The sequence below is a fragment of the Fukomys damarensis genome, unplaced genomic scaffold (assembly GCF_012274545.1).
Source record: "Fukomys damarensis isolate Sample0158 unplaced genomic scaffold, DMR_v1.0_HiC HiC_scaffold_22, whole genome shotgun sequence".
NCBI lineage: Eukaryota > Metazoa > Chordata > Mammalia > Rodentia > Bathyergidae > Fukomys > Fukomys damarensis.
In genome coordinates, this window is record NW_022900934.1 from 27,232,464 (window position 1) to 27,243,836 (window position 11,373).

Below are 11,373 nucleotides of genomic sequence, written 5' to 3' on the forward strand. Positions count from 1 at the left end.
GAGTCACTCGCGGCCGAGGCGCCGGGGGCTCCGCACACGCTCTCGCCCGGGGGGCTTGACCGCGAGATCGGCCTCAGTGAAGCGGGCAGCTGTCACTTTGGAGAACAAGGTACCCTGCCGGGACGGCCGAGGGAGCTGGCGGGCTGCAGGGGCGTCTGGCAGGGGGTGCAGCGCGTCTGCACGATCTGCGTGTCACACGCGCCCACACTCACGCACGCAAGCGCACAACTTTGAACAAACTCTGCCGTCGGGTCGCTCTGGCCGAGAGCTCCCTGGGTTGCAGGTGCCTGGGCCCCCCCGCGGGGTGCGCATCTGTAGGGCTCGACAGCCAAGTCCCCGGAGAGGGGGAAGCCCGGGGCGGTGTGTGACCGTCACCCCAGGAGTGTGCCGTCTGTGTTTTGTGAGCGTGGGGGCGGAGCCGGGTGGTCAGGCGAGGGGAGGCTGTGTGAGGGACGCGTGGGGGCACTGCAGGGTCGCATCGGGTGTGTGTATTTTGGGGGCTGTCGGGGGCTCTGCGGGGTCGAAGCTGAGGTAAGGGGGTTTGGGGGGCCTGGGTCCCTGCGGATGAGGGGACGGCTGGGCAGAGTTGGGTAAGTAAATGGGGGGCCCTGAGGGGACAGGGCCAGAGTGCTCAGGGAGCGGACAGCGGAAGCCCGGTGACCTAGGTGTAGAGCCCAGCTCGACCGGGCTCGCCCCGGGGCCCCGCCTCCTGCGCTCAGCCCTCTCCTGGCCCCGCCCCCGCCCTCTGTCACTTTCCGCGGAACCTTCTGACCCCCAAACAGCCTCTGCGGCCGCTTCTGCTCCCACTGGAGGGGCCTGGCTGCGAGGGGTGGGGCAGGGTCCGGGACCTGGCTGTGTGTGCGGGAAAGCTCCCGCTCTTGCTCCCGGAGGGCCAGGTGTGTGACCCTTGACGTGTGCGCTCCCTCTGTCCTGGATCTGTGCATCTGTGGCTTGGATGAAGTGTGTTTTTGAGGCGTGTGCGTACACCTGTCTGCCCTGGGTGGTGGAGTGTATTTGGTGTTACCTACCCTCTCATCCTGCGCGGTGTATGGGGACAACAGCAGCAGGTGGATGGTAGGGGCTGCCCTTCTTCTGCAAAGGGAGGCCCTGGACCTGCAGTATGGTTGCCAAGGCTCTTGCTCATCCCAGTCCTGCTAGGAGTGTAGCTCAGAGCTTCCTGGGTTTGATCTCATGTACAAATAAAAACTCTCCGTGGAAGTTGAACGGTCCATAGCCACGAGCAGTATTGTCACTGCTACAGTGCTGTGTAGTACCCCACACTGTAACCCACTTTTCATGCTATCACCAGGACACAACATGTCTATAATTAAACTTAACAGTTTCCTTTTTCTCTGAGTACTCCTTCGAGATCAGTCCACATCAGTACCTGGAGAGCCCGCCCGCTGGTGCTTCTTTATAGCCATAATGTTCACCCCATGGTTGTCTTGCCAGGGTGTAGCCAGCCTTCTACTGCCTGACACTTGGCATATTTCCTGCCTTTTGTTATTACACACAAAACTCTGATCAACAGCCTTCACATATTTGACTTTTTGTGAGCAGTTCAGCTGGAGCTAACTTCTCTGAAGTGAGACACTGGTCAAGGGTGTGTGCCTGTCATGTCAGCACACACTGCCGGATTGCCTTCATGAAGGCTGTGCTAGTGTACCCATCCAGCTGTGGAAGAGAGGAGCCACCAAACAGACTGCCTAGGGCCTTTTTCCCCTTCTTTCTAGATGCAAGCCACCTCTCTGACTGTTCCTGAGGGTGCTTCCTCCAGGAAGAAGCCAATGGAGTCAGTGGCTGACTTGGACTCTGAGTGGCCCATTGAGAAACGAGCTCGAAGTGGGCCCCAGCCTAGGCCAGTACCCTGCCTGCTGTCCCTGAGCCCACCCCTTGCTCTGGCCCATGCACCTGCCATGGCCCCTGTCTCCCGGCGGCTTGGGCCTTATGTCCTCCTGGAGCCCAAGGAAGGCGGGCGGGCCTACCGGGCCCTGCACTGCCCCACAGGCACCGAGTACACCTGTAAGGTACGTCCTGGGGCCTGGGAGGGGACCAGGCTCCAGAGAATCATCACCAGGGCTTGGAGGGCTCCTTTATTCTTGTGTTTACTGGGGAAGCAGACAGTGGCTGGGCTGGAACCAGGGAGGTACAGCAGAGCTGGTGTGGCACTGGGGCATTCACAGTACGGGGCCCCACAGCGGGAAAAACCATGCAGGATGGAGCTTAGGGCCCAAGGGAGCACAGGGTAGATGCCTCCCTCATCCGTGTTCAGTGGGCATCAGCCAGGTCTGGATAGGAGCTGGCCATCTGTGGGAAGAGAGGTCGGGCAGGGAAAGCTGCAGAGACTAGGGACTGGGCACATGCACTTCTGAGGATGAAAAGGACCTGCTCTGGCCAGAGTGGAGAGGCTGTGCAGAACCAGTCCATGAAGGGAGTAAGCATTAGAAGGAGTGGGGAGTGGTGGTGTGGGCCTATAATTCCCAACAGTCTCAGAGGCTGAAGCAGAAGGATTGCAACTTCCAGCCCAGCCTGGGTCATTTAGTAATCCCCAGTAGCAAAAACAAAAAAAACAGCAAAAGTGGTGGCTAAACTTGTCTGCAAGGCCACCTGGGGTCCCCACCTCTGTGCACTCACACTGCTTCTGGCTCCCTCCCGCAGGTGTACCCGGCATCCTTAGCCCAGGCAGTGCTGGAGCCCTACTCCAGGCTGCCCCCCCACGAGCACGTGGCTCGGCCCGCCCAGGTCCTGCTGGGCACCGAGCTCCTCTATGCCTTCTTCTCCGGAACTCACGGGGACATGCACAGCCTGGTGCGCCGCCGCCGCCGCCTTCCTGAGCCAGAGGCCGCTGCGCTCTTCCGTCAGATGGCCGCCGCCCTGGCGCACTGCCACCAACACGGCCTGGTCCTGCGGGACATCAAGCTGCGTCGCTTCGTCTTTGCCAACCGTGAGAGGTGAGTGGGGCCACAGAAACCCAGAGACACGCCCAAGGGGTGGGCCACCCTGGGGAAACTGAGGCCCAGGAAAGCAGAGTAACTTAGGCAAGTAAAGGAGAAGCCTGGGCTAAGAGGTGTAGCTCATGCTAGAGCACGCGGGAGGCCTTGGGTTCCATACACCGCACCAGCAATTTTTTAAAAATGAGACTCCTAACCTGGCACCCACTCCCAAATTCCCTGGGAAAAGTCAGGGAGAGCAGACCAGCCTGCTGTAAACCTTGGGCTCCAGGGCGCGGTCCTGTAGCCGGAAGAGGTCCTCAGCCCAGCAAGGCAGGAGAGGCAGGAGCTGATGAATTCCCTAGCGTGATTTTAACCTTGATCAATGGTGAAAGGGGCATCTGCTATGTTTCTCCAGTGGGTAAAGTTCCCCCTGCTCTTTTGTAACTAATAGGTGCCTTGGGGGCTGTGCATATAATCAAACTTTCAGAGACTAATTTTCACATCTGTCCATCTTGCCTGGAGCAGTTGACACTGTGTTTGCCTAAGGCTGAGTTTTGGCTTCTTTCTTTCTTTCTCTCTTTCCTTCTCTCTCTCTCTCTCTCTCTCTCTCTCTCTCTCTCTCTCCATTCAGTTTATTGGTACATTTAGGTATTCATTATGATCATATTCAACATGGGGCATTTTACCTGAACATGATATATCTTGGTTTTTGTTTTTTCCCCATTTCCCCTTCCATCCCTTCCACACCTCCACCCCTCCTATTTACAAAAAATTTATTTCCATTTTTTCCTTCTTTTCTCATATTTTTTTCCATTCCTCCTTTCCTTTTTTCCACCCCTCCTTTCTACTTCCTCTTCCCTTTTGGTCCTTTTCTTCCTATTTTACATTATCATTATACTTTTTTGTTGTTGTTGTTGGTACTGGAGATTGAACTCGGGACCTTGCACTTGTGAGGCAGGTGACAGAATCATTGAGCTAAATTCCCAGCCCTTGTTTTTTGTTTTTGAGGTGTTCTTACTATGTAGTCCAGGCTGTCCTTCAACCCACTATATAACCCAGGCTGGCCTCGAACTCCTCCTGCCTCAGCCTCCTCTGCACCATCATGCCCAACTCAAATGGGTTACATGCTTAGAGCAAGCATAGCTGCCACAAACCTTCTGGAGGAAAACTCTTTCCAAGGCAGTAGTTTGGGAACAGTCAGCAGCAGGGGGACTGCAGAGCCAGCAGATCTGGATTTCAATGCCAGATGCTGCTTCTTGCCTGCTTTTTGGCCTTGAGCATTGGCTTCCGCTGCCCAAGTCTTCTTTTCCCCATCCGTCAAATGGGCCAATGATGCTGACTTCTCACCCCTCACCCACCTCTAGCCCAGGCTGAGTCACAGGATCCATCAGAACATGAGCCCAGGAGGTACCCAGGAAGTGGTGCCCTAAGGACAATTAGTGGTGGTGGTTAAAAAACAATTATTATGAATGTAATTTAGAGTGTTCTGTGGGTGATGTTTAAAGTAAAAGTTGTGAGGCTGGGACTATGGCTCAGGGGTAGAGCAGGTGCCTAGGGCACATGAGGCCCTAAATTCAATCCCCTGACTGCAAAAAACAAAATAAAGTAGAAGTTGCAAATGTTAGGCTCCTCTTCTCCCTCTTTTTTTTTTTTTTTTTTGGCCCTGCATAGATGTTTGTTTGTTTTTAACTGAAATTGGTTGCCCATATTTTTAAAACTGTGGCCTTTTTAAAAAGTAAAATATGATTTCTGGGCCTGGGAGGATAGCTTGGTAGTAGAGTGCTTGCCTAGCATGTATAAGACCCTGCATTTAATCCCTAGTACCACAGAATATTTTATTTATTTATTTATTTTTTCAATATACAAAAATCAACTCTATTACACAAAATATTTTTTAAATAGTAAAAAAATACATGATTTTTTTTAGGGAGAGCTAGAGATGTATCTCAGTGGCATAGCAACTGCCTAGTATGCACAAGGCCCTAGGTTAGATGCCCAGTACCACCAGCATGAACATTGGAGTGGGCCCCCTTGGGAAGGGCACGAGAGGGTGGTGGAATGGTGTCTCCCTCCAGGGTCGTGTGAACCAGGGCATGATATAAGCCAGGAAGCTGTTCAACCCAGAGCTGGGAGCACGGGACACGTGGGAGACCCTGGCCTGCAGTGCTGTTCCTTGAGCGCTTTTAGGGCCGGCTTGTGCTGCAGTGCCTGGCTCATTTCCTGTTTCTCTCCTTTACCCTCACCCAGGCCCAAAGCTTACCTCTAGTTTAAGTGAAGCTCAGCCCACTCATCCCCTCCTTGAAGGACGAGAGATAACGTGTTCTTGAAATCTTAGTGTTATTAAATCTCATTGCTCTGTGAGGTAGAGAAACATTTTTCTTTACTTTCTCTTGCTTCTTTTTTGTTTGTTTGTTTACTTTTTTGAGACAAGGTCTTGCTATGTAGTTCAGGCTGGCATGGAACTCAACGGCAGTTCTCCTGCCTCAGCCTCCCAAGTGCTGAGATTACAGGTATGCACTTCCATACTCAGCAATAAAAAAACATTTTTCACCTCTCTGAGCCTGGGCTTTCTGTTGGAGAGATGACTCTGTCATCCCAGGACTGGCTCATGCTGTCCAATGCCAGCGGGTGCTGGGGAAGTGGGTTCCACTGAGGGTGATGGTGTGGCATTGGGGTTCCAGTAGGACCTGACCCCTCTGCCCCTGCCTAGGACACAACTGGTGCTGGAGAACCTGGAGGACGCCTGTGTCCTGACGGGGCCTGACGACCTGCTGTGGGACAAACAGGCATGCCCAGCCTACGTGGGACCGGAGATCCTCAGCTCTCAGGCGTCTTACTCCGGCAAGGCAGCCGACGTCTGGAGCCTGGGTGTGGCGCTCTTCACCATGCTGGCCGGCCACTACCCCTTCCAGGGCTCAGAGCCCGCCCTGCTCTTTGGCAAGATCCGCCGTGGTGCCTTCACCTTGCCTGCTGGCCTCTCAGCTCCTGCCCGCTGCCTGGTCCGCTGCCTCCTCCGGCGGGAACCAGCTGAGAGGCTCATGGCCACGGGCATCCTGCTGCACCCCTGGCTGCAGGGGAACCCAGTCCCCTCAGCTGCATCCCCATCCCACCTTGGGGATGCTGATCAGGTGGTCCCCGATGGGGCAGGACTGGAGGAGGAGAGGGACGGTGAGGACGTCGGTCTGTACAGCTAGGTGCCCAGCTGCAAATGGCGGTTGAGGATCTCCAAGCTTTCTCCTGCCTCTTTCTACTGAGCCCAACCTCAAGTGCCTTCCAGAAGAGAGGAAGCATGGGAGAGTGTGCTGCCTGCACATTTGTGTTCTTTTATACACATCAGTGCCTGTGCGCATACTGTGAGCCACCCTGTTCTGGGTGCTTGTAGTGTAGCTGTGAGTAAAGGAGACACTTTCCTCCAGAGCTGATGAGTGCGCACATGCCCACATCCGCGGGCCATTCTACCCGGTACATTCAGTGCCAGGTTCTCCCTCCACTTGTGCCGGTGCCAAGCCCCTCTGTCCACAGGACGGTCCCTATCTCCAGCAGCGCGCTGCCTTTGTACCCTGCGTCTAGCAGACAAAGGCAAGCAAGCATCTCTGTACCAAAGGTGCCCAGCCTTGCCTGCAGCCAGGCCCTCGATGCCCAGATGGGCTGGATGTTGTGCACTAGCAGCGCTGTCCTCCGGATTGATCAAAAGATTCTCCTTGCAGCCTGAAACAAGGGTTTGGGCTGGAAAAACAAGAATCCCACACAAGGCTGGTTCTCATCAGACTCAGCAATGGCTTGGAATGAGGGTCCTGGCCTTCCTACCCCCACTGTACCGATCAGAGCACCAAGGTGGAGTCAATGCAGAGTCTCCAGCCTGTTTTGGGGACGCTCAGGGTCCAGGACTGTAGTCAATACTGTTTGTTGGACCATGAGTATATAATATCATCTTGTGCCTAATAAAGCAGAGTTAAGATATACGTTTACTTCACAAGATTTCTTCTACCCTATCCTACCATCTTTTACCCTGCATCTTTTCTCTGCCTTCAAAACTGGCCCACAGCAAAGGCCATTCAGTCTGAACCCCAGCCGAGTGGTTTGTGAGAATAGACTCCTCGCAGCCCCAGGATCTCCTGCACACTCTGTAGGCAGTGGGGTCTCAGTTGGGGGACTTTCTGAGTCAAAATGGCTAAAGCAAGGGCTGGGAGCACAGCTCAGGATAAAGGGTCTACCCTGCAGAAGGCCTGGGTTCAGACCCCAGCGCTGCAAAAAATAGTAACAGAAGCAGAAGAAAACATTTTACAGGAAGCAGGGAATGGTGTGGACATCAGGGCTGGTAGCTTTCAGAGATGTTGCAAAGGATACCGACTCTCCCACCTCCTTCTGTCCTTTGCTCAGTTGTCCCTGGAGATAGCTGGTACAATGGCCTTGGCAGTCACATGTGTCACCTTTCAGGAAGGTGCCACTGTAGCACTCAAAACTTCACTCTGCAGTCAGTTAAATCCTGGCTCCAAGTCTGACACAGTGGTACATGGCATAATACTAGCACGCTACAAGGCTGAGGCAGGAGGATCAAAAGTTTTGAGTCCAGACTGGGCAATTTAGTGATTTAGATCCTGTCTCAAAATAAAACGGGCTGGTGATGTTCAGTCCTCAGTTCAGTACTGCATGCACACACGAGCACACACAGAATCCTGGCTTCAGCACGTACTTGCTGTTTGATACTCAGCAAGTTTCTCAACTACGGTGTGCCCTCTGGTTCTGCTTCTATAAGGGGGAGGGTAGTAGTACCTATCTCACCCGTTGTTTGATGTAAAGCATTCAGAAGAAGGCACGCCCCTCTGTCAGGTGCCCATGGGAGTGGCCGTGGAGCAAGGGCCTGCAGCGGGTGGCCAGAGTGGGAGCCTCCCAGGATGTTCAGTCTGGCACACTGAGCACGTCCAGATGGCAGTGTCCTGCTACCTCAAACGCCAGCAATACGTGGATTCAGATGACCTCTTGAAGCAAGGCCTGCATCCGTCTCAGACTGCTGAGGAGAAGGCAGCCAACCTCACAATGCAGTCAGAATCCGGTTGTGCCAACATAGTGTCTGCAGCCCTTTGCCAGGCAGATCCCCAGCAGTACGAAGTACAGTTTGGACGACTGCAGAATTTTCTCACTGATTCTGCTTCCCAGCACAGCCATGAAGTTATGCCTCGCCTCTACCCACTGTTTGTCTACCTCCATCTCAGCCTGTTCCAGAGCACCCTGAAGAGCACAGTGGGAAGTTTCTACAGCCCCTTCCATGGAAGGTTCCTGCAGAATGCAAGCCAGAAGGATGTCATTGAGCAGCTGCAGACCACTCAGACCATCCAGGGCATCCTGTCCAATTTCAAGCTTCGTTCGTGCATTCCTAGATAACAAGTATGTGGTCCATCTCCAGGAAGACAGCTACAACTACCTGATCTGCTGCCTCCAAAGTGACAGCACTGCCCTATGTGAGGTCCTGACCTTACATATCCACCTGGATGTGCAGCCTGCCAAGAGAACAGACTACCAGCTCTACTCCAGTGGTGGCTCCTCCCACGGTGAGAGCAGCGGCCCGGAGCCCCAGATGTGCCCAGACCCATTCAGCAGAACAAGGCCACACTGGATGTCTTACAAGAGAGCATCAAACACATCAAGGATGTCCCACCACCCCACCATCTGCTTCTACATCTTCTGTAACATGGAGCAGCTGCTAAACACTACAGCCCTGATAGCAAGCTGCTTGCTGCTGGATTTGACAGCTCCTGCATAAAACTCTGGAGTCTGCAGTCCAAGAAGATGAAGTCAGAGCCCCACCTTGCAGACACATCACACATCCACTTGGCTGTGACACTCTGGAGGAAGAGGAAAACGAGGAGGACAGCGCAGGCACAGAGAGGAAGATCCTGTGGGGACACTGTGGACCAGTGTATAGCACACATTTCCTGGCTCAGGGTTTGCTCTCTTGTTCTGAGGATATGTCCATCCAGGACTGGGATCTGGGGAGTTTCACGGACAGTGTGCTGTACTGAGGACATGCCTACCCTGTGTGGAGCCTGGACATCAGCCCGTACAGCCTGTACTTCTCCAGTGGGTCCCACACAGCCAGGCTGTGGTCCTTTGATTGGACGTACCCACTGAGGATATATGCAGGACACCAGGCAGATGTGGACTGTGTCAGATTCCACCCTAACTCTAACTACTTAGCCACAGGCTCGACCAACAAGACTCTTCACAGGCACCATGAGCCTGTGCTCTCTAGCTTTCTCTCCCAGTGGGAAGTACTTGGCATCTGCTGTCAAGGACCAGTGGTTAAAACTGTGGGATGTGGCCTCTGGGATCCCCCCCTTTTATTTTTTGCTCAAACTCGGGTCCTTGTGCTTCTGAAGCAGGTGGCAGAACCACTGAGCTAAATCCCCTGCCCAAAAGTAATTCGAACTAAGAAACAGCAAACAGTATAACAGTATTTCTCAAATGTACACTGTGACGGGCCAACTTTTTTTTTTTTTTTTTTTTTTTTTTTTTTTTTTTTTGCTACCAAGGATCAAACTCAGGATTTGGTGCTTGCAAAGCAGGCAGCGGAACCACTGAGCTAAATCCCCAACCCTTCTGGGACCCTTTTTAAAAAGCCACGAGGCCACAGAGACAGCATTACTAGCCTTGCTTTCAGCCCTGATGGTGGTCTACTGGCCTCTGCCTCCTGGACAGCTCAGTGTGCATCTGGGACCCCCAGAGTACATGCAGTCATGCACCTGCAGATGGCTCCTCCAGTGAGGATCTGGGCAGATGAGCAGTGTCCTGAGCATGCAGTTCGTGGCCTATAACCTGCTTCTTGTGACTGGGATCACACAGGAGAATCAGGAACATTGATTCTTACCATGGCTGGAATGGACTGGACTGTGGTGAGAAGAGGCATCTGGCCGCAGTATGGATATGGACACGGTGAGCCAATTACTGACAGACTGTGAAAAAGCCTTCCCTCCATGCAGCCTTAGTGTCAAGGGACTCCGGCAGGGCGGGGCGGGGCTCAGGGACTCGGATGAGCACTAGGATGCCCTGAGGCCAGGGGCCGTTCCCAGAGGACCTTCCCGACCCCAAGTGCTCATGGAATGAGGTAAGATCAGGTGTATTCACTGTTGTTTTGGGTTGCTAATTTTGGGATAATTTGTTACGTATCAGTCACTGATAATTTGTATAGATCCTCACAACAGCCTAGGAGGGAGGGCATATCACAGCCACCCTTGTACAGAGGAAGAACCGAGGCTGAAGAGAGGAAGCCTCTTTCTTACCCAGCGTCTGGCAGATGGCTCCGTGGCGCTGAACTGGAACCCAGGTTTAAATGAGTGACCACAGAGCCTACTCCTTGACAGGAAGTATGTCTAAGCTGCATGCAACTCAGCTCCTGAAGGCCCAGAAAGGGCCGGGGGTTTAGCTCAGTGATACTGTGCCTGCCTCACAAGCACAAGGTCCTGAGATTGATCCCTGGTATCAAAAAGAACATATCTGCCTCAGTCTAACTTGTGCTGGTAGGAGCTCCACCATAATGGACCTACATGGTCTTCAGGAGGAAACAAGGCCAAAGAAACAGATATATTCAGAGTTGGCATATCAGTACCATCTGACACAGATAATAAAACAAAAATATTTACCGTTTAAATAAATACCAAGCTGGATACTATTGTGAAGGTATAGGAAATTATATCCAGTGGCAATAGGTTTGAAGATAACCTATCATAACTTTATTTTTGTAATGGAGATCAAACTCTTTGTGCTTTGGAGGCAGGTGAGGTGCCACTGAGCTAAATCCCTGGCTTATCAGAACTTTTAAAACAAATAAATACAATAATCAAAATTCAAAAGCTCTGGCCAGGCATAGTGGCAACATATCTGTAATCCAAGCTCTCTGGGAGGCTGAGGAAGGATTATAAACTCAAGCCCATCCTGTACAATTTAGCAACAACTTGTTTTGAAGTAAAAAATAAAAAGCTCTGAGGATATAGCTCAGTGTAAAATCTCTGGGTTCAGTCCTCAGTTCAGCAAACACAAATAAACAAGCAAACAAAAAACAGACCCATAGCTTATTTTTAACAGCTATCATGAAAGGTAGAAGACAAAGGAATAAATACTTTTTTTCAAAAGGCTGAAAAACCAGCAACATCCAGTAAAAGTGTCTACCAAGAATGAGGTCTCTCTCGTGCAACCACTGTGGAAATCAGTGTAGAGATTCCTCAAAAAACTAAAACTAGAGAGCTGGGCCTGGTGGCGCACATCTGTAATCCCAGCACTCGGGAGGCTGAGGCAGGAGGATCGCTGTGAGTTCGAGACCAGACTGGACTACATAGTGAGTTCCAGGTCAGTCTCAACTATATAGTGAGACCTTGTCTCAAAAAACCAAAAAAAAAAAAAAAAAAAAAAAAAAAAAAACCAAAAAAAAAAAAAAGAGGTTACATTT

General features: G+C 52.3%; 1 protein-coding gene and 1 pseudogene across 2 annotated transcripts; both read left to right on the forward strand.

The window, feature by feature from the left end:
• Window positions 1-6: 6 nt before the first annotated feature.
• On the forward strand, window positions 7-6,869 carry Trib3 (tribbles pseudokinase 3). 2 transcript variants are annotated; one of them, XM_010621465.2, is made up of 4 exons: window positions 7-109; window positions 1,734-2,027; window positions 2,659-2,951; window positions 5,644-6,869. In XM_010621465.2, the coding sequence occupies exons 2-4, from the start codon at window positions 1,734-1,736 to the stop codon at window positions 6,125-6,127; spliced, it is 1,071 nt and encodes a 356-aa protein (XP_010619767.1). In that variant the 5' UTR covers window positions 7-109; the 3' UTR covers window positions 6,128-6,869. The 2 variants fall into 2 exon arrangements, with proteins under 2 accessions (XP_010619767.1, XP_010619768.1); XM_010621466.2 differs by lacking the exon at window positions 7-109 and adding an exon at window positions 120-896.
• A 900-nt stretch (window positions 6,870-7,769) lies between these two features.
• On the forward strand, window positions 7,770-9,791 carry LOC104860334 (annotated as a pseudogene).
• The last annotated feature ends 1,582 nt before the right edge of the window (window positions 9,792-11,373 follow it).